The sequence below is a fragment of the Atractosteus spatula genome, chromosome 12, assembly GCF_055471065.1.
Source record: "Atractosteus spatula isolate fAtrSpa1 chromosome 12, fAtrSpa1.hap1, whole genome shotgun sequence".
NCBI lineage: Eukaryota > Metazoa > Chordata > Actinopteri > Semionotiformes > Lepisosteidae > Atractosteus > Atractosteus spatula.
The window spans coordinates 41,375,503-41,399,366 of NC_142717.1; the positions used below are offsets into that span (position 1 = coordinate 41,375,503).

At 35.7% G+C, this 23,864-nt stretch overlaps 1 protein-coding gene across 1 annotated transcript in view; it reads right to left on the minus strand.

The window, feature by feature from the left end:
• Positions 1 to 23,549, minus strand: part of znf804b (zinc finger protein 804B) — a 125,595-nt gene extending 102,046 nt beyond the window's left edge. Inside the window, exon 1 of the mRNA XM_088929621.1 lies at positions 23,436 to 23,549. Coding sequence (XP_088785747.1) covers positions 23,436 to 23,549 — 114 coding nt within the window. The remainder of the gene's footprint in view (positions 1 to 23,435) is intronic.
• Positions 23,550 to 23,864: the final 315 nt, after the last annotated feature.

Below are 23,864 nucleotides of genomic sequence, written 5' to 3' on the forward strand. Positions count from 1 at the left end.
ACCTATGCTTCTGCACAGTATTTAAAAATAAGAATAAAATGGGAGGACAACAGAAGAACAGATGTAAAAAAGAAGACGGATCAGAAGTCAATAAGATTCCTTAAAAACTTTTATCCTTCAAGCCCAGGCTAAAATTACAGAAACAATTATACAGGCTACCAAAAACAAAACATTCAGTGAGGGAGATGACAAATGACTATGCTTGTCTCCCTCTGAGATTGCTGATGAAGGCAATAAAAAGTCAGAACAGATACTAGTGTACCTCCAGCTCCATTTTTCAGTAGGATATGCAACCATTCCCAAGACATCTGGATTAATTTTAACAGACTTAGAGGAGCGGTTTGTTTGCCTTTGAGTAGCTGTGAGAAGCAGTAAAAGTTTTTTTCTGGTTCTGCTCTCATGGCAGTTTCTTCTGTCTGGAATTCACCTGCCATAGATGGATGAATAGATCAGACCTTAAGCTCCCCTGTGTTATGCAGTATAATATATCATAGTTATACCTGCTGGCAACTTGAAGTCATATCTGTTGTATGGAGGGTCGCATTTTATAACTACATTGTCTGTTGTCTGAGTTGTGTCCCATGATTTGGCCCCCTCGCTCATGCATTTTAATCACATAACCTTGTTTTAGTGACGACTGTTAATCAAAGTACCACTTTCAACAAATTACTCTCATTTTCACCAGAACAAAAACACAAAATTGGGTCATGTGACTTTGTTAGGTCAATTCTTTAGCTGTTTTAATTAGTGAAATTATGTTTTAACAATGCTGCACAAATTGGCATAATGTTGTGTACACAGAAAATAATCCGATATATGCAGTCATGAAAATGTTTTATTTGAAAAGATTGTAATAAAATTTAGCAAAAGGACATAAGTTTTTCATAATCAAAATGTTAACAGTGTAAAACTGTTTACCTACCTACCCCCACCCCCCAAACACATTTTTCAAGCTTCTTTACTGACCTTTTGTCTAACTAAAAGGATATTACACTGACAGACTGGGATTTAAACTGTAGCACATTAGGTTATGTGAGCAATCACACACTTTATGCAGAGTGATTTTACACAAGACTAACTCAAAATGCATCTGAATCTGCAATTAGGCTTTATGTATTCCCAATTTGCTTTTGCTAGGTTCAGGGTATCAAAAAATAATTATTATATCGCTTTCATTATCATACACAGGGGGCATATGATATAGCTCATTTAATGAGTGAGTAACCAGGGAACAGAACCAGAAATTGCTGTTTTTTAAGCATAGCGAAACATACAGCAAACTTCAAAACAAGAACAACTAATTTTATTTTTTAGATGAATTAATTATTCCATTTAAATAAGGACAAACAGAAAAAATGTTTATGATTGGGAAGATTCTCATTTCCATTGCTTACAATGAATTGGAAATTATGCAACGCATGCAATAAGAAACAGACTCTTATATTCCTTTGTTGTTCATCATACTGTAGCTTTCAGTCTGCCAGATTTACTGTAGTTTTCTAATTTGCTCTTTGAATTTTAAAGTATGTAAGAAAATTATCTGAACAGTTTAGAGTGCCCTTAATTCAATGCAGTCAACTAGCTATGACACATTATTTCCATAATCAAGTGGTGATTAATGTATTAATAATTGTTTAATGCCCTCTTATTAACCTTTTACAGTTAGATAATACAGATCATGAGTGGTGAAGATCAGGTTTTGTGAAAAAAGACAGTTCCTTTATTATGCATATGGCATTGAATGTAATGGGAGTTATTTGAAACAATCCATTCAAATAAATGAGTAGATGACAGCAAGAACTGTAATGCATCTGTGTTTCATATAAGAATAATTACATTAAATAACATTTAAATATTTAAAATATACAGGCAAAAGGACAACAAAAAAACTTACAGGCTGAATGCCTTGTGCAGTATGAAAGATGGGCAAAGCTCCATATCACATGTTCATGCAGGGTGACAATTAATATAACTATTAATGTGACAATTACAACTGATACAGTCCCAAACTGGCAGCATGTTGGTGCAGTGGTCAGCATGACTATATTATAGTGCAGGGGGTCTGGTTCAATTCTGGACCTGGGGTGCTAACTGTGTGGGTTTTGTATGTTCTCTCCCATTTAACTCCAACACTCTGAAAACATAATGGTAGGTTAAACTGCTTCTGGGAAAACTGGACCCAGGTGTGTGCGTGTATGTTTTTATGTGTGTGTCTGCCCTGTGATGGCATTAGATGAGCATCCAGGGTGTACCCTGCCTTATTCCCGTTGCCTCCTGGGATTGGTTCCTGACCCCAGATTGGAAGAAGTGGTTAGAAAATGGATGAATAGACAGCTCCACAAGTTGGCACAATCAGTGCATTTGACAACATGCCTGTATTTGCGAAAAATATTTTCATACATTGTGATCCACATTAAATGAAATAGTTGACCAAATACAAATTACAAAACCAGCACTAGGATTGATTTCCTTACTGTTGTGGTTGGAAGGAGCCCGTGAAAAAGCTGTGCTTTTTATGAGTCATACACTTATAATTTTGCATCGTTTATAATTTCCTTTTTACACCACATAATCAACACCCTCCATACAGTAAGCTACTGTACCTCCTCAGCCAGTGATTGATCTCACTGTTTCAGCAGTAACTCCAAGGGGTTTTGTCTTTTCTCAACGAGTCTCATCTCCAGTCTCCAATTCCCTCCCAGTTAGCTTTATAATGGGGCATGGAACGATTCAAGCTGGATGGTAACCCTGACTGAGATGCCATCTGGGACAATACTTGCTCTTCTTCTGAAAACAAAGCACACAAGCTAATCCATATTAGCTCAGTCAATTGTCAGGCCTGAACCCGTGATCACGGAGCTCAGCCTACACTTGGGTGAGCAGCTCTACAGAGGGCCATTCTGTCAACAAATGCTTGTAGGCTAGCATGAAGGAAGAAGATTGATATTCTACATCCTGAAAAATGACTGTTGTCTGTAACTCTGTGACAGACTGCAGCCAAAAGTCACAATGAATAGCTGACTACTCTGAAATAATGGATAAAAAACTGGAAACATACCTGGCAAATTCCAAAGAATCCTTTGGGATATTAAATGTAACATCCAGCTTGAAAATTCTCAAAATAATTCAAATTACAACTTGATTATAATTACAATTTTCAACATAGGACAAGGCCGGTAGGTCTCAGAGCATAATAGCTACACAAAAGTGGGCAGTAGTTCATGCGAATATAGAAATATACTTACATACTATTAATATAGTCATAAAGATCTTCAATTAGCACATCTGTATTGTAATTAATAAAAAATAATATTCTAAAATTTTAAGTTAAAAAATCTAGCTTCCCTGAAGCTGTCCTGAAAGCAGGAATGTGCAATAGTAACATCAAACATTTTCCTGCAGCTTTTTAAACTGTTGACTTCAAACAGCACTATTCACTTCACCGTGAGGCTGATGGTGCAGGGCATTGAAAAATGAATTAGGAATGGTTTATCTTGTTAGTAGATCACATCTTTGGTTGTTAGTGAAAGATAATTTCATTGGCTTTTAATCATCTTCAAATGCTCTGTAAATCAAATGCCTGATTAGTTGCACAGCTACTTTGAAACACTGGAATACAACTATTTATTTTGATAAGCTTAGTTTGTTTGATTCTTATTAACTTAAAATTAAAGCAAAGAATTCAGGAGGCTTTCCTGCTCATGTATCCTGGCTCCCACATCATTAGAAATAACTATTCAAAAAGTAAAAAGTGACAGCTCATTTGGAAAGCAGAAATACAGTATTCTGATTTACCATTTTTGCATCTTGTCTTAACTTATAAATGTTGTAAATCCTCACACCAGACTTGAATTGCTGGAGTGGACTGAGTGCACAGTTGTCATGCTCATCACCGCGGATGAGCAGTGGGGCAAACCAGTATTTACACGGTAGCTGACTACCTGCCATTTGGCGCCGATAACTGTGGTAATTAATTCAACTGGAGTCTTGTACCACCTGCAGGCAGTTACCACCATGCTCTCCTCAGGTGGTTCGAGACTACATAAGCCATGATCTCGCAGTGCTCTGCAACTCTGTCATAGAGTTTGCTATGTCTCAAGCATTGCCCTGAGTTCTGAGTTCTCATTGTCTGTTCCTTGGATTCTGGACCCAGCTATACTCCGACTTAGTTGTCTGGATTCTCCTCTGAGGCTTCGTACTGTGACTCTTGGTTTAACTTTGCTTGTCTCTGGTTAAGGGTCTGGACTGTTTGCTTGGACCATGCTTGCCTGTGCTCTCCTTAACTGCACCAGCCTGTCTCTGCTGCTTGCTGCAAACAGCATGCTGTGCACTCATGCAGTTGCTTGCTTGTGTTGATCTGCCTGCCTTGGGATTTATTTCAAGAAAACGTGTTGCTTCTTTACTATTTCCAGCAGACCTTACAGAAGTAAAAAGAAACAGATAAAATTACTCTCAAATACTCTGCAAAGTACTCTGCCAAATATTCTGAATGAATTAATATCTTAAAGAAGACTGTTATGTATACACTCTATTCTTTAGTGTGGTTTCCAGGTTATTGGAACATTTCTGAAGCACAACACAAACTTGGCCAAGGACAAAACATCTGCCATGCTTGTTGCCCGGTTTGCTTTGTCATTAAGAAAAGAGCGTTTCTTGAACATAATTTATTTAGTGAATGCAAAGTCTCTTAGCCAAGCTTCTGGTCCAGCTGTGTTGAGGGTGTGTACTCCTGCAATGTGTCTGTGGATTGGACAGTAATTTAGGTTGTGCTGCATAGTTTGCTCCATCCCATAGGAGCAAAGAGGACTCAATGTTTGCTAGGACAGGGAGCCAGGGTAGTGGAGTAGGGTGTAGAGTTCCAGTGATGATGCCCATGATGGCATTCAGCTGGGTGTGTATTCTTTATATGATGATCTTGACCTGACAAGGGCATAGTATTCTGCTGCTAAGGAAGGCAATGTGAGGGCTCAGGTCTGGAAAGTGGTAGTGGCAGTGCCCCATGTTGCACATGCAAGTTTGGAGATCAGATTGCTCCTTGTTTTGAACTTGGCAGCTGTTGTCTTTAAGTAATTCCAGAATGACAGTGTCCTGTCTAGGGTCACTCCGAGGTATGTTAGAAAAGTATGGTGCTGCAATTTCATCTGAATATTGAGCTTTTTTGTAGCTTTTGTAATGTGGAGGTAGAATAGGCTGGATACTGTTTTTGTGTACCTTGGTTTGAGTTTTTTGGTGTTATTTGCCAGACAGATGTCATCAGCATATATAAACTTTCAGAATGTGGTTTCAGGAAAGTCATTCTTGTACAGATTAAACCGGGTGTTCTGTTGTGAGCCAATACTGATCACAACAGAACAGGTACTGGTCCTCAACACCTTCACTGAAAATGGCTTTCAGAAAAACCGGAAGACAGGTGCTGCTGTGTTCCATGTTCCTCGACCTAACAGCAGGCTATGATACAGTCTGGCATTCCAGTCTAGTACTGAAGCTGTACTGAGTGCCCTCTTCCTGGGCAACAAAAATAATCCTAACACTGCTGAGCTACAGACAATTCTGAGTTCACCCTGGACAGGATGCAAGTACTGTACATAGGAACAACAGATACATGGACACCCTCAAAGATCAATATTTTCTCCCACCCCGTTGAATTAAATTCCTTTAATCTGTTGTACAGAAAGCATGGTTCATACTGTACTTCTGTGAAGATAGAAAAGTTACAAAACAGAGGAATCCATTCCACATACTGTAGCTGGTAAAGGACTGCCAAGCCCTAATTACACATGCAGACTCACGTAATGGAGAAAAGGCTAATAAAAAAGACATTACTATCAGTTAGTAAAGACAGGGTTTATTGTTTCCTCTTGATCAAGGACTGTACTGTATATCTTCAGTAGATCTTCTCAAGATTTTGTTTTAAATTGTGTTTAATATAAATGGCAAAATTCTCTTTCATAGCATTCAATATGTAAACCTAGATTCAATAAGATTCAATATGATCTATCCTGGATCTAAAACATATGCCCCTATTTTTAATTCAGCATTTGTATACAGCTGTAATTCATATTTTTAAAAAGTCACAACTAATTTTCTTTAAAAGAGTTAGTCTTAGCATAACACCACATTTATATTTGAACCCTTTATATAATATTCAGCAGTATATCACCTAAGGATGCTCTGCAGCAACAAGAAACATCCTCACACAGACATTAAATTATGAATTGCAATAAACTGTATTTCCTACTTAGATGATAAGCATAGCTGCTGACTCATCTTATGTACAACACACAGTACATAGTAGTTCTTATAGGACAAGTGCTGGGCCCCAGGTTCCTTTATTTCTTTCTCCTTTAAAGTGTTTTGCCTATGTTCCTGTCATTCTACAGCACAACTGAAGAATAATTCTTCAGGTATATCAATGTTTATACAAATATAGATATTCTAAGAATCACTTAAAGATGTCAGTCTCAAGGAACATTTACCATAATATTCCACTAAAGTAGTGAGAGTATAGTGGTGAGAAACCACTCTCCTGAGCTGTCTATTTGCCAATGAAGTAAAATGCATTGCATATAAATGGTGGCACACCGTCACTTGAATTAATGAAGCCAGTAACCTGCCTTCTTTCATGCATGGATGAGATCCTAGGATCAATTAGCTCCTAGCAACAAAAACGAGGGCTACATGTCCTCCTTGGGTTTGTATCCTTTGTTATTATGTTCTTATATTTTAAAATCAAATTGTATCAAAAGGATTATCATATTGAAAAAATCAGCTCTTTCTGATTGACCTGTAAAAGGGTGTCTTCTAACTTAACCTACAGTATAGAATGTGTGTCTGGTGTTGTCTCTTCTGCAGAGTATGTGCCCAACAATCCACTTCAGACATTCGATTGTCTCATGTCTTGTTTCTGTGTTTTGTAGAACACCTTAACTCTGGAAAACACATACTGGAAGAAGACCAAGTACAATCAGCAGTACACTGGAGTGACTTTTTTGTTGTTGTGTGCGGTACTGAAAATGACTCTTGAGCCTGGTTGATGTGTGCAATACCTAGCCAATGTGACTGTGCTGTGGAAGATAGAGAAGTTACATTAAAAACCAAGCTACAGAATGCAAGAACAGTAAAGAAATGCGGTGAATGAGATGTAAGCAATTATAATTTTATTACAATAATGTTAAATTTATTATAATATTTCATTTATTATAATAATGTTACATTTATAAAAATGTTACACACCTGAAGAAGGCTCCACAGCTGACATGTTGTGTTTCTTTTCCTCTCTTTTCAGCATGGAATAAACCTTTATTTGTTCCAAATGTTACATTTATAGAGCAACAGCAGAAACCACTATACATCAGCAGATCCACTCCACAACAGATCAGTTAGAGAAATGAGAACTAGCTAAGAAAGACTTTCAACATGCTGAGAGTGTGCTGAGCTGCCTTTGACATTTTTTTCCTTCCAGGCTTCATTAACTTCTTAACCATGAAACTGGCGTACGTCTCTAACAGATGCAAGTGGCCAACATCACATACTCAATCCGAATGGATTATAATTATGAAGGAGACTCACTCAATAGATGTCTTTGAAGGCACGTGGTTCTCAATATTGGTACACCAGATATTATTTGGTCAATGAGAAAAGGCAAAAAAAAATCAAATTTGTCTACTATTTTAAATGAATTTATAATAATATAATGCAAACTGACATGACATGAACTATCCATTTTTTATGCAAAGCTTTCTGACTTTTTAATGCATCAGCTTAGCCTAAGCTCTTTCAAATAAGAATTTTCATTATTTAGTCAACACCCACCATCCCCCTAAGCAATATGCATCTGAGTGAATAAATGTAAGAGCTACTTCACTTTTTATACCTGTGTCCTTTTAACCCTGCAAGAGGTTGTTCCGAGCAGTCTGAAACTGTTTAATATGTACTTGTCTATATATTATGCATTTTGGGGAAGATCTTTGAGGTGAAAGCAAGAATTTTTCTCATCAAACAAATCAAATTCTTTATTTTCTACATTATCCGTGGCAGCAGCAGTATCTAACATTTAAAAGGTAATGGAATAGCAAAAGAAAGTAAAAACGCATTTGTCATTTATCAAATGTAGAAGGACCCCAACAACTGGAAAATAAAGCAAATGATTGTTTCTTGACAGGAGAACAGTTTTAAATAAAAAAAAACATGTAAATAAAATTTGGGGTTTAAAATGTGGAATCAGATGTGTACAGATGGAATAATGTGACAAGCATTTCTCAAACTAATGATGCGCTTATCCTGATTTGCTTTAGTATGCTGATCCACAGAAGAAACAGGCACTTTTCCTTCACAGCTGTTGAGGTTTTGGGTTTGGAACTAAACTGCATCCGGCCATCACTAAAACTAATATCGGCGAACAACCCCCATAACTTACTAGCCTGTTTACAAAAGTGGTACTGCATTTTTAAGAGCTTCTCAATAGAGTTGTCACAGGGTCGATGCCTTGCGATTAAGAAAAGCTCACTTCAAAGAGAAAGGGGGTTCAAAGGCATTACTCCACAGCGATCATATGCACTGGATTACATCTTTCTATCACACGTGCCAAAGTTAAACTATACATTTGGTATTTATAGTTTGCTAAAGAACCCCATGGTGCAAAAATAGTGAGTCTGGTCAAATACAAGGTATGCAATTTCTGCAGCTGCAGGCTACTGTAGTACTGTATCTACAGTCAGCCTTCCATGAAAGCAAAGAAAACCAATATATCGAAGTCCACATTTTCCCATATAAAGTATACCATTTGGAAAGATTTAATTGTACATACAGTACCCTCAAGATTTATTGATATTCCAGATGAGACGGGAAAAAAAAACATCACACTGCAGACTGAGCTGCAGATTGAATAATGTGTCTTACTTAAAAATGTCTAATCATGTCATAATATTATAATGTAATTATAACAGCATGGCAAAGCACAAAAGTCATACTTCTGAAAATTAATGAAATCATTCAATAGTAGCATGTATAATCATGGTTAATGTCAGATAATTATTTGAAGACTACAAATAGATTTACAGGATTTTAAAGTATTTCTTCCACTGGTTTCATAGATGATAATTATCACAAACCCAGGACTAATATTAACCTAATTAATACTGTTAACTACCGTATAAACAACTAGGTCATTTAAACAGTCTGCAAAACCTCCTCCTCTCTGAAATTAATTCAAATAATTTACGTGACACTGTATTTTTAGAAAAGGGCTGCCTCCACCTGTCTCCTGGTTAGATGCACTGATTTCAACAGAGAAAGCCAAATTCTTTTTAATCCTTTAGCTTCTGTGACATTAAAGTAGAATCTGTGATCATCCAGTTCAGGCAATATAAGTCTCATCACCCAGATGTTAATTTAAGAACACACTTCATATAGAAACTCTTCCAACCATGGTTTGCTACCCAATTAGTCTTTAGCAGTCATTAATCTCTCTTTAATTCATTTACCCTGGATGGATAGTCTATCCAAGATTTAGCAATTATGGAAGAAAATCAGAAACAGGGGCCTTGTGTTGAAGCTCTACAGCAGGTTTAGTTTATTGAAATTCAGTATCCTCAGCTTTCAGCTTTATTCTCACCATCACGTCTCACCTTCGACAAGCTCATTAGTAATTTGTACACAATTGCATCCCCATTTAACACATGACCAATTTATTGAGATAACATGGACAAAGATTGCATCTTACTATTCTAAAGGTTAATAAGTGAATGTTTTCAGCTGCATGCCTGCAGTTTTCACTGCGATGGCTTCACTCTAGTCAGCAGCCCCAGAGCCATAAACTGAATTTTAGTCATATGTTGAGCTGGGGTTGTGACCAGGATGAGCATCATTACTCATGTGCTAAATATGTATGACATGACATAAGGTCATTTCAGACATGTATCAGTGGATATGGAAAGATGATTTCCCTCCTGTTTGCCTGAGTTGTATATTGATAAGTGAATATTGTTTTATTGTTTTATCAGAATACAGAAAAAAAATGGAATTCCACCTCTTAAAAGCCTTGTACACACCAGACCAAATCCCATGAAGCATATCACACAAAAAGAGCACAAACAGCACAATGCACAAAACGCTGGTGTAAAAGCATCAGTATACAAATATCCCAACACTAACACCTCCACTACACCTGCTCTTCTTCACTAGTAAATATTAACAGAGACACAGATCTTTTTACAACATTTTGGCCTGACAAGACATGTTTTAGACTGATTAATATTAACATGTAAAATTCAAAAGCTACTTTGCAAAACATTTTGAGAAAGCCACCTTTACATGCGCTATACAAAATAAAGTTTCTCATTATTTTAAGCATTATTGATAGTTGACCTCAACAGGATATTTAGAATGACTTATTATACTGTATTTCATACTGTATCTTATATAATTACATTTTTGTGACTACAACATGGATATAACAAGCAATTCAGCTTTGTAAATCTGGGCCAATAATCATTGCAACCCCCATAAATGAGAAATGTTTTACTTCTATTTTAAATTTTTGAGATGCTTATTTTACACCTACACAAATCATCACACTTCTCTCTCTTCTTCCATTTTCAGAATTGCCTCTAATTTAGTTCTGACAGCTCTCACTATATTATAATTTACATGCCATGCGACCATCCTTTTTAATTACATTTTTTAAGTTATTGCCTGTAGCTGTCTTAATTGGGTTTTAAATTTTAAAGCATCCTGTATCACAATACTGTCAAATCCTGTCAAAAAATGACTAAAAGAAAAGGGCAAAATAACATTAATTTCAAAATTAAAAATATCACAAATGCATAGAGCAATAATCTTGGCCATATCAAAGCATACATATATGTTTAATGTAAAACATACATTTTTAATTCAAAAGATACTTAATATTGTTTGCATTCTGGTTGACTAACAATTACCTCTATTACTCTGGTATCAGTTTTGTTAACATGCTCAAAAAACCACACGACTATAGTCTTTAATAGTTTTAAGACTAGTTTTAAAGTTTCGAAACTAATAGTTTCCAAGGTATAGCTTTTAGAGCACAGTTGATTTTAGTTTGTTGAACAATTAATTTCATTGTACACAACTGTCCAAATGATGATATTTAGAAATATCCTGCAAAAACAAACATACGGTTTAATGTTATGTGACAACATTTTTCAACATGCAAAGTAAGAAATGGCTGATTGAGTGTTATGTCAATTAAATTAATATTTTAATAAAGTAATTTTAAAATTACATTCACTCAGTTCTGGGATGTACATGATCTAATTCTACTCTCCTTACTTTTTTTCTGAAGATATACATTCATAAAATATACAAATTAAATTAAAGAACACAATTTTCCATCTCTTTCTGTCATAACTAATAAGCAATTACATAGGTATTAATGTGAAACTGAAAATGATCAGAGTAGAAATCAAACATAACTGAAAAGTATTTAACTTTAAAAAAACTTCTTCCAAACCAAATTTCCAAAAATAAAATGTTTTTCAGCACTCAGTTTTTCATGTGCTGCAGCCTTCAAATCCCTGAAAAAGTAGAATCGTGACTGAAGGAATAATTGAGCTACTGTACAATCACACAATGCAGCACGCACATACTAAAGGAAAGAGGCACTCTCATATCTGAACAAATACTACGTACAGTACATAGACACAAAATGGAGCAAACAAAACTATACACAACAATGTACTAAATATTAATTTATACCACCAATAGAGCTTTCTGGGGTTTATAGCAGTTAATCATAGCTTTATCTTCTCTGTGACCTTTCATATTAAAAATATTGCAAATGGATGGGCATCAAAAGCATGGCCACAGCTCATTCTCTAGCAATAAAACTCACCTGGCAAAAGACTCGATTTTAGCCAGTGTTGAGCAATATCGATGTCACCCCAATAAAATAAATAATATGCATTTAAAAAAGGCAGTGGATATTCTGCTGTTTTTTTAAATTAAACCTTACTACAGTGAAGAATGGAAAAGTTAATTGAAGTTGTTCCTGTCTACAGTAGCTTGATCCTATCAAGGTTGGTAGGATCTTCTATCCTTATGTTGCTGCTTTGAAACCAGATAAATCAGATAATAATTAACTTTCAATTTTAATTTTTGTAATATTTGGTACTGCATTTGGGGGAAGAAAAAATATTAAACAGTACATTCTAACCACTCCCTAAGCACAAGCCAATAACGTGCTGTAAGACAACTTTTTGAATGTCAAAATGTAACCTCTCGTGTTGAAATATCTTGCCTCTTCTTATTTAATGAGACTAAAACTCTTCTATACTTCCTTTCTACAAATCTTAATAGCTCAGTGCTACCAAATAATAGCATAAAAGAACTCTCACATTTTTATTGTAAGTTAAGTGCTGCAATTCCCAGGTTTTGTATTAGCAGTGTTCATTTACAAGAATATGTGGTTTGTTAACACTCGTATTGTGACTCAGGTACAACTCACTTGCACAGCCTCAAGCTACGGGAATATCAAGGGGCCTGCTACTGGAGTTGTGAAGCAAGATTCAAAATTTTCAGTAGATCTCAAAAGCATTAAGAGCTGCTAGTGTTTCAATTATTTAACTCATTTTTAATAATGCCCCTTTAACAAATGAGAGATGCTAAACACCAAAATATAAGAAGCAAAATGATTAATGCTTAATAAAGAAGATATTGATTCATATAAACAATAAATATAAGTCCTGTACGCAATGTTACATTAGGAAGGTGAAATGAGGGGTTTCACAAAATTGCTTAATAATTTACCTGGGATTTCATTAAATCCCTAAATATTTAAGCAAATACACGAATCCCCTGGTTGAATATTCAGTTCCTGGTTTCACATTTTTACTGTCCCATACTGTATCTCAAAAGACTGTTACAATTTTTGTTTTTTCCTTACTTACAGTAATCCTAATATTGTCCAGAAGAACAGATCATTACCTTACTGATGTCATACACTGATCATTGTATTAATGATGCTGTGCTCCTCCAAACTACGCCAATGAATCGAAGCCTTTCAATATCTATACCTGTGATATGCTCATTGTCTCTTAGGTATAACTGTTCAAGCCCAAAATACTGTAATTCAGTATTTTGCAGTCTGATGATTCAGCGGAATAAACTATTACAATAAGATAAAGGATGTTTTTTTCAAAAATATACCCCACCGTGGTGACAGCACTTCTTCATGCTTTTTAATCTCCAGTAGGTCTAGTAATACAACTCTTAAAAAAATTCATGTGGAGCATAAAGATATAATGAGACCAAAGCCATGCCAATTTTGACGTTGAGATCAATTGCAATCACTGTTCTGAACAGGAGGTTGCAATTTTCCTTTACAGCTTCTGTGAAGTTTCTTCTGGTACCAATAGCGGAAAAGGTTGAGGTGAATGAACCTCTTAATTCAAGGTTTTCTGTTTCGATTGTTTTATATAAAAATATCTATTTGTCAATGCCAAAGAATTTAGAATACATTCCTTGAATAATAATGTTTTAAAGACACCGCAGACAGATACTGTAATACCACAGCAGATCATTCTCACACAATGACATATTATGAAGGGTGGCATGGGAGTAAGTGCTGCTACCTCACAGTAAGTTTCCAGTCTTGGAGTTTGAACGTTCTCCCAGATCAAGTGGATATTCACCACGTACAGTACTCGTTTCCTCTCACCTCCCAAACAACATGCTGACCAAGTCTGATTGAATTGTTGAATTGTCCCATTGTCTGTAGGGCTGAAGTCGACTGGTGTGCAGAGAGAGAGCTACAGTACCAAGTGATTTCAGTCTTGCACTACAAGGTATTTGCCTTGAATAAGGCCCAACTCACTTTGTGTGATTTATGGCCTATCGGGTCAGATTTGAGATGTGAAGATCTTTTGCTGCTGTAAATGTAACTAAGAACAAATAATTCAAACTGTATTCTTGCTACAAATGTGTTTCATATGACAGGAGCCCTGATTCCTAAGTGTGTTACTGACTGTGCAATGATGGGTCTTGTTCACTCCAGGCAATGATAGTTCAGGAATACCTGATCAAGTGGGATGAAACCTGAGAGTGTTTTTACTGTAGCTCTACATTCAAGTTTTAAATAAACATGAAATATGTTTAGAAAAATAAAATGAAAAAAAAATCTGCTTTATCATGGAAATACTGTAGCTTAAAACAGAATAATACCACATTTAAGCTCTGGCTACTCTTATTCATCAAAACGAGAACATTTCAGAACTAGAGGGTAGAATGTGCTCTGTCCTCACTTGCACTTCCTGCCTGTGATGAGGAAGGCCTGCAGTGTGCCCTACAGAAGGCACATCGAAGAGCAGTGAGTGTGCTGATTCAAGATGTAAAACAGCCATTACCTGAATATCTCTTCTTATTGAATCATTCGTGTTGATTTCAACCTTTCTGGATAGACCGTTATTTGAGGACACATAAATGATCACTTCTTAAACTATCTATTAGCCTGCTAAATAATACAGTACAAAAATAACATTTAAATAGACAAAATAGCTTGATATATAATAATAGGCACTCTTCCATCACGTACTGTATATTATTTAGTCCATCCTTCTTTAATCTAAATTGTATTGAATGTACAGAGCAAGTATAAAGTAAACCTGAGATTTCTCTCAAGGTTTTTACTTTAAGTAATCAATTGTTAGTGCACAGTGAATTTTGGTGTAGGCTCAGTTTACGTCTAGGAGAAAAAACAGAAAGAATTACCTAAAAAAAGAAAAGTTACAAATGAGAAAAGGCCCATTCAGCTCATATTGCTCAGCTGGTTGTTGGTACTCATCTCATCCAGAAATGTTTCTAAACATTTCAGGGAACTGGCTTCAGAAACATGGCTGAAAAGCTTGTTCCAAACCTAATATCCTTTTGTTTGATCCATCACAGTATCATATTTTCAAATGCCCAGAGCAGGTTTCTGAAACCTGTGCGGAAATACTTCAGCAATGTTCATATTAGAATTCCCCATGATATCATATGCTCACTGTATATATGTAATCATAATGTTTGCTTGAAACATTAAAACGTTTAGGCTACGCTATGAAATGTGATAGAATTGTTTTAAAAGCTTTTTAGGTCAAATTAAATTTCCCCCCAAACTTTCTGAAAGGAAGTTTTAACCAACAGACTAGAAAATTAAGAAAACAAATCTTATAGGAGTTATAGGAAAATGTTATAGGAAGAGTATAGGAAAATGTAGATTATGGAATATTTTTTAAAGGAATAAAGACTTTCCTAATAGTGAGACAAAACTGAAAATTATTAAGATACTGTGCCAATAATGCCACAGCATGGCAGACACTAAATACTGTATGAAAAACAGAAAGCTGATTCCTCTATAGAACTTCATTAATATTACTTTGAAAGAAGTAAATGTTGGCTTCAATTTTTAAAATGTATACAGATATTTACACATGTATATACTCCAGATAGATTCAGATAATTATAAAGTGTAAAAAGTTGTTTTTATGTTAAACGTGTCCTCAATAAGACAGATGTTGAACCAAAATGTTTATTTAATACTGTACTATGAAACACCTGCGTCTCTCAGTAAATCCATTCTGTGAGAAAGCATTTAATTAGAAGCTAAACTTGTTTGAGATCTCTCAAATATCATGCCTGGGCAGTTTCACCTCTGTTAACTCATCTTCACACAGCTCATTACAAACTTACCCACAGACACGGTATTGAAATAAACAAATGTGTTCTGCTTTGTTTAGTTCAAAGCCAACCCAGCTGGGTTGACACAGTGGGCTGTAGAACCTTTTATCTCGTTCTCTAAGGTCTGAAGAGCCGACAGCTCATTCTGGCTTCTACATGCTGTCTTTTGGCCAAGGGATCCAGCTATGCAGATCAGGAAACAGAACGTTGAGAAAAAAAGAGTGACCACAACATTTTGCTCCAGGATAATGTGACTTTAAAGTACAGTAAATGTTTAAAAAAGAAAGAAACAAAGGCTATAGAACTCCTGTTTATGTTAGGTTCTTTCAAGGAATATCTGTTCCGGATATTACAATTTCTTTTGCCATTTTCCACTCTTCTATAAAAGAACACAATGCCAGAGTAATACTGAAAACTCCATATGAAAAGGACAGAAAGAAATTGGAGAAAGGCAAGGCTACACTACAGTGGAGCTTAATTTATTAAATTCATCTGCTTCCTCAACACCATTATCAGGAGTCAGCCACAGAAAAAGTAGCCCATCTGTGTACAGCAGTCATGGATCAATAACCAGGTTAAACAGATTTTATAGGTCATTCAACACAATCATCAGACTTACCTTTAAATCACTTCTTAACCAATTAAAATATTCAAATTGACCTATATGTGGAACTGCTGGTCTAAATGAGGGTATTGTAAAAGACTGAAAAGAAGAAATGTCAAATTAAACTGGATGTACGCTGCTGCTCATAAATAGATACCATAAGCATTGACACTGTTAATGTTTCCTTTCATTTGTTTGAGCACAAGATAACTACTAAGTCAATGATAATAGCCCTGAGATGGATGTACTGTATGTTCATGATGTGCATATTCACAAGAATGTAAAAGTCCTTGTGAATCACTAGATAATGCATGCTTCCATCTATCACTGGTCCTTATTCAGAACTTATTATGGTTAGAAAAATTCCTGTATTTATTTTGTAAAATAAGACTGTTGCCTGTCTTGCTAAGCAAAATATATTAGAAAGATCTTAATTGTATTAAAAACTTGTAGATTGCTATATCATATGTAACATCATATATATTTACAATCTCAAAATGTCATCAATATCTTTTTCTTCAACTAAAAAAAATCTCCAAACCGTTTGTTAGTGTGTGTTTATGTATTGTGACAGGGGCGCACACCTCCCACTGCACTCCCTACTCCGCGACGCGTGGGAATGCGCCGCTACCACACCTGAGGCTAATCAGGGCTGCGCTTTAAGATCCCCACGCGTTCGCGGCCGGCGTTCAAGCGTAGAACTGAAGCGTTTACGAAACAGTTGCTGAATGATTATTCTTCATTTAAATATACAATCCTCTCGTAGAATAAGGAAGGATCGGCCTTCCAGACCACTATACACCGACACACATTACGCCCTGACCAAGGATAAGAAGCGCTCTGCCGGTGTTCAGGCAGTGCCTTTTCGAGCCCGATATTATTACAGTATGTGTATTGTAGCTCATGAAACTGCATTTCATGTAAACGGGTAAAGGACGTATGAAGACTGTCTATTATTTAACATAAAGGCAAAAAGACTTAAAGTCCATTTTACTTGTGGAACAACTTTACAGCTCAAAAAATACATAAGATAAAAAGGTCTGTCTTAGACAATGCTGATGGTACTGTCTGTATATTGAGCTTTGTCCTGCAATTGAAGCAGAGTTGGTCTGACTGTTCTACAATAAGCCTTAACAAGGAACCCTACTGGTAGAACAGAATATCTTGAAAGAGTTGTCAGTGGTATCTTATTCAGTGATCGGTGATCCTTCAATGCATCAATCTCAGGGTTAATACAAAGGGTTCCAGACAGCCAACCTCTAAGGACAGGTAGAAGCCTGAGTTTGCTTTGAATGTTAAATTCAGCCTGGTTTTATCCCTTAATGTTTCCCTGACAGCATTCCAGCCATTCCAGCTGATTCAGCAACATGCCACTACTGATACCCATTAATGTTGAGATCACAAATAAAAAACATTTACCTGTATATTGCTGCCGACATTTGAACACTTCAACGCAAAGAATAAAATGTGGCCAGCATGCAACATATGGGTCAAAACAGAACACAAATCTATTGTTGAAGGAAAAGAACGGGCATTTCTTTGCTCAATTCTTCAGACTTTTCTCCTGGATTTATTATGATTGCAAAAAACAAAATGGGGAATCGAGGCTTTCAGACTTTCCTAGCACCATGAAAACTACTGTACATTTTAGAGTTAGAAAACAAACTCCACCCATGATTCCCAAAAGTACAAAAACAAATTCATTTATACTGCATATACAAAATTATTTTCACACTTAAAAGAAAAGAAGGTTCTGACATGTACATGTGTGTAACAGTGTTTCTTGTTAGAGTACTTATGAGATAAACCAGAGTAGATAAAGTAAAGCACTTTACTAATACAAGTAGAAGTTAGGTACAACAGTTGCACTTGACTTGAAGGGAGCTAATGCACCATCATAACTTCTTCATCAACACTACACAGCACAGCACCATGCATCATCCTTTAAAACCATTTGTGCAAATGAGTTTACAGGCATGCAACTATTCAGAATGGTTCATAATGAGACATAAAAGCTAAAGCTGAAAGCTAAGAGCAGAACTCCGTGTAGAAAGAGTCCGGTGAAAATAATGAGAAAAGAACATTAAGGACTTGAGAGCTGCCAAGGGCTTTCTGCACATGCAGCTCATTAACTGTGGTCGTGGTGTGTTTATGTGAAATTTTATTTTGCTATATGGTTTTTATGCTTGGTGTTGTATCATTCAGTGTTTATGAAGATATGCCTGTATTTTCTAGCCTCTTTTTATTTTCAGTGTTTCTTTTTTGTTTTACAGCCAACGCAAGTCTTCTAACTGAAACTGGTCATAGAGGTTAGTGATATATTGTAAATCCATATCAAGTACTTCTACAGTACAAATTAATAAGTTTGCTACACATATTTTCCTGCTCTGAAAAACCCACTGAAATAAATAATACTAGAAACACAAAACTGGTCAGCTAATTGTAAAAAAAAACAGCTTTTAAATAAAACATGGGATTAATATCAATGTATTTATATGTTCACATAATACATCTACTTTTTTATTAGCAATGCAACCCTACTCGACGTTTATGAAACAATATCTATCATAGTTGTGATAACTCTTCAAAGGAGTAACATACACCCAGTTTTCTAAGTAAGCTTAGAAATTGTATTTTTTTATATGTATATTTTATTTTCCTTGTCTAACACCACTGGATCAATAATCAGATTTGTATTACTTTTTGTATATAGAGCATTGCATTCTTTCTTCAGTTGTAAAATAAAAGAAATCAAACAATGATCCTAAACATCAATGCTTTAATTGGAATCCCTGAATCTGAGTGTAATAATTATTTGATAATTTATTGTGTAATTGTATTTACAAATTATTTATAGTAATTTGTCTGCCTCTCAATTACTTTGTTACCCGACAAACTTATATGGTCATGTTTCCACTAATAATATAGAATAAACTAGTATCTGGATATTATTGTCTTGGTATTTATGCCAATGAAGCAGAAAGCAGGTGAATTAGCTCAAAGTGAAGATAAAGTATTTTTCACAGTGAATGTTGCATAATTACCCCAGGTTTATGGCCGCTAAGGAACAGTAACTGTGGAGTTGCTCCTAAGATAATTCCTGCAAGGCCCACTAGTCAAGAGGAATAATTGTGATTGAAGATCCTGAAGAAGGCCCCAAGCTTCAGCAATGAACTGCTCCAGCAGATTTTGCAGGCTGACAAGAACAAAGTTACCAAAAAGAGCTAACAGTCAGCAATGGCTATGTTTAACACCTAACATACTGCTTTTGCTACAAGAAGGCTTCAAAATGAAATAGATTTCACTCTACATTGCCAGTCATCATTAATTAGGAAATAATGTACATACAGCTTAAAAAAGCATGACAAAAAATATACAGAAGACATACTATGCAGAATGCCACTGCCACCAAGTATTTCACTGTATTCACTTGGGCTGTGCCAGAACCACCACTTCAGCCCTGTTTGAAGAGAATACTGTTAAAGGTAAGCATTGCTACTGACATGAACATAATGAAACTGCTTCTCAATTCAGCCCGGGTAATGTACCTAGACTACTACTAAGAGAACTCATTGGTATTAATCACAGCAGTCCTTTAACTTAAGTGTGCATTCTGATAAAAGTATCTTTTTGTCTCTGTTACTATAATTTTCCTTTTGAAAGCTTCTCTTTGCCCACACATGCTTGTATTACACTTTAAGCATGATCTTCTTTGATACCTTTTATAAAATACCAAATACTAAATTCCAATATGCAGAAATAACAAAAAATACTCACCTCTCTAAATATTGATGACTAATGAATGCAGCCTGCTGTAATGCAATATTTATAAGAACTATGACATAAATAATTCCCTGCTTAATGTATTGCCTCTGTTCTTTATCTCAGCTTTCAGTGTTTTGGGGTGAAAAGCGTATTTTCATCTCCCATTTGACAGTGATTTAAAAAAAAGAAGCTGTGAAATGTTGCAAAGCTTTTATTGCTCATGTTTTTTTATGTCAACCAATGTTGTCTGACAGTCAATTTCAAAGGGACCTATATTTGGCCAACATTTTAGAATAATTCAAATTAGAAAGAATATGCAGCTTTGAAAAATGCAAAAGAAGCAGATGGAGATTTTTTTCATGCTGCCTCCTTTTTAATGAATGTTTCATATTTTGTAATGTGATTTCTTGTACTGCCACATTTAGAAAAACAACACTCAATCTAATGAAAAAGCAAACCTTTTATATGCAGCATACTGGGTCCCTGCTTTTTAACTCCTGTATCAAAGCCCATTACAATCACAGAAACGGATTGATTTGTAAAAAAAAAACAACGAAATTAAATATGTCAACAAAAGACACAGATGATTTTGCACTTCTTTAAAAAGACAACTCATTCTGCATTTCTGTTCCTTAATAAGCTACAGAATGTGTTGGTGATCTGATAAATGATACAATAAATTAATAAATACATGAATATATAATTTTGTGTTACCCACAGGCCCAAAGACTCAAATACAAAATAAAAAACAAAAAGGGGGAAAAAACGCATACATTCATCTGGGATAGATCTCTATCCCTTTGAAACAGTTTACATTGGAGCTGAAAAAGTAACGGCTGACGTTTGTACTATAAGGTGTTACAGACTGTTAGAACAATTTTTATTGTAGCATTTTTTGATTCATGAAAACCATGGGTTTCAGTCCTCTTCTCTGTCATTGGTTGGAGACTGGAAAACCCTTCAAATGTACTTCATTATCACTAATTTGTAGATGTCGTTCTTATGGAAAGAAGCAGCACTGGATTCAGCTTTCCAATACAAAAAAACTGACACAGCAGTCAGATGCTTTTTCCTCTTTCGGGCCTCGTTCATTTATCTCCCTTCTCCTTTTTCAGTGGGAGCTCCCATTCTAGGCATTATCGCATTTGCTGTGTTTTTATGGCGTTCTGTACGAAGAATAAAAAGAGCAGCTCGCAGTCTAACAAGGAGGGAAGAAGCAGTACTAAATGAGCAGGACAGAAATGCCAGTCAGATCCTGTGCTTTATTCTTGCAACATGTGGTCCAACACAATACAGGCAAGGCACAGGTGGTAGGAGCCCTCTGGTGGTGGACAATGCCCATAGAATAGCTATGTGCACATGGTGCAGCAGTGATTAAATGCTATATGAAAAGGCAGCAGGACACTAAAGTTACAGTATACTGTGTCCCAAACTGTAAAGGCAAATCCTAACAGAGCAACCATCCATAAATCACTAACTGCAGACAGAGTAGGGTACTCCAGATTAAGATGCATAGCTTGTTCTTCGGCAGCAGAACTTCACAGAAAGTTATTCTGACTGCTGAATAAACTAAATAAATTATGTGAGTTGGGGAGGGGGTCATACAGTCTATTCCAATCAATATTTTAATATAAATAACATAAACAACAAATTACACCTTGGCATTTAGAACAAAATATACCCAATGTATTTTGTAATTAAAACTGTACTTCCAAATACATAATTTAGAATTTCTAGAAAATGCTATATTATTAAGGAGCTATATTTAAATATAATATAATTGTGAGACTATAGCAGAGGCTGCTAAAACTTCAAAACTTCATGTAAGAGATATCATTGTCTTATTTTGTAATGTACTGTATATGATGCTTTAAATGTGTTGCATCACAATTTGTTAGCTAAGCAGATATCACAAGATATAAACGCCTTCCATTTGTCCAAATCATTTTTTTCAGCCTAGCCTATAAAATCCAATTCTTCAGTGCAGTCAAATATTGGCCATGATGTATCGTTTGCGCCTGAAGTGCTATAAATGTCAGAAAGCAAAAGCACCAATGAACTTACTTATTTCAGACCATTAAACACAATGTTATCAATCAATAACCAAGGAATTCCATTTCAAATAATTAACCTAAATAAACAGCACAAAGAAACCCAATTTGCACAAGTCTTGCTTGCAGAACCATGAAATTTGATAAAGATGTTTAAAATGTTCAACAGTGTTGCCAATTGTGAAAGCACATACAAATTCATATTGCATTTCATGCTCAGTGAACACAGAGCATTTCAAATATGGAATTATGCAACCATGGATGTTAAATAATAAATAAGACTAGTCTGAGCAACCTTGAGAACTACTATTGATAGTGTTTCCCACCAAAGGGAAAACTATTTTGATATTGTTAATGTCAGTATTCCTGAAATGCAAACACCTGTGCTTCATTGCTTTATCCTAAATGAATGCTAATACCAGCACACGATTGAATAGTTTTAAATACAGGTCAATTACACATTGGTCTTTTAGCTAAAATGCAACACATTCAATGTATGAAGATAGAAAGCCTGAATTACACATATATTACAATTGTGTTATACACAGTAGTTGTGGTTTTCCTTATAAGAAAGGACTTTTTCCTCTTTTTATTTACTGTACGTATCCGCTAATTCATATACAAATATACTGTACACACGAATACAGAACTCTCCGTTGGTCTAAGAGAAAACTACAGGTTTACTGTAAGTTCTTGGGTCCTAGGGGTTTCGCTATATAAAGGCACAAAATCCGCAACTATTTCTTATGTCAAATTTTAAACACTTATATTCTACATGAAATACCTCTACAGATCAGTGCTGGACAACCAGTAAATGAACACTGCACAATGAAAAACTTCAAACTTAAAAACTCTAATAAAGGTCTGCGTGAGTAAAGTACATTTGGCTGCACGTTTATAATGACCACAAAATAAAATCTCTAGTACATATGCTATACCTTAAAAATGACCAAAACAACACCAGGAGCACGTGGGGTGAAGCTTGTATTTCAAAAGCTTATCTTGTTCATTCTCAAAATAGCATTGTTTTGTAATTACATCACGAATTAAAAAACAGTTGTTATGCTGGACGGTCAGCGTTAGGATAGCAACACGGCACCAATTAATAGAATGATAACGACGTTTGAGTATACCGCCACTTAAAAAAAACCATTACAAAATTCTAGAGGTCACAAGAAAGAAAACTTAAGTGCTGCAATTACATCTCTTGTTATCATATAACCTTACGCGTTACACTGTACAGTATATACATGCAAGTGCATTATCAAGTGCATGCATTAACTGAAAAAAAAGAGAAAGTCATGGAAGAAACAAATTTACATTACCAGTGATTCACTCCCCGCAGTCTTGCAGAGGGGACCTCTGAAAACTCCCTTAATGCTTCGGAAATGGCCATTGCTGAGGTGTGTGGAGCTGATGACAAGGTAATAGCACGCCATACGGTCCAGTGTCTCCCATATGTAGAGATTGGAAGCAAGCGAGGGTTACTCACCAGCCAGGAGGACTCGGTGGTAGCGGCAGTTTCGCTCAGCGGAGTAAGCATGAAGCCTTTCTCCAAAGAAACTGCTGTTTTCAGCTCTGTGCTTCGCTGAAAGCACTTAGCCACCTTAACAGTTGGACATGCAGCAAAAGCTAATACGATTCAAAGAAACAGTCAGCAGGAAATCTTTGCATTTGCCATTATGCTGTCCGTGGAGCTAAAAATTAATACGCAAATCCTTTCCCCTCTCTTCCCCATATACACACAGTCGACG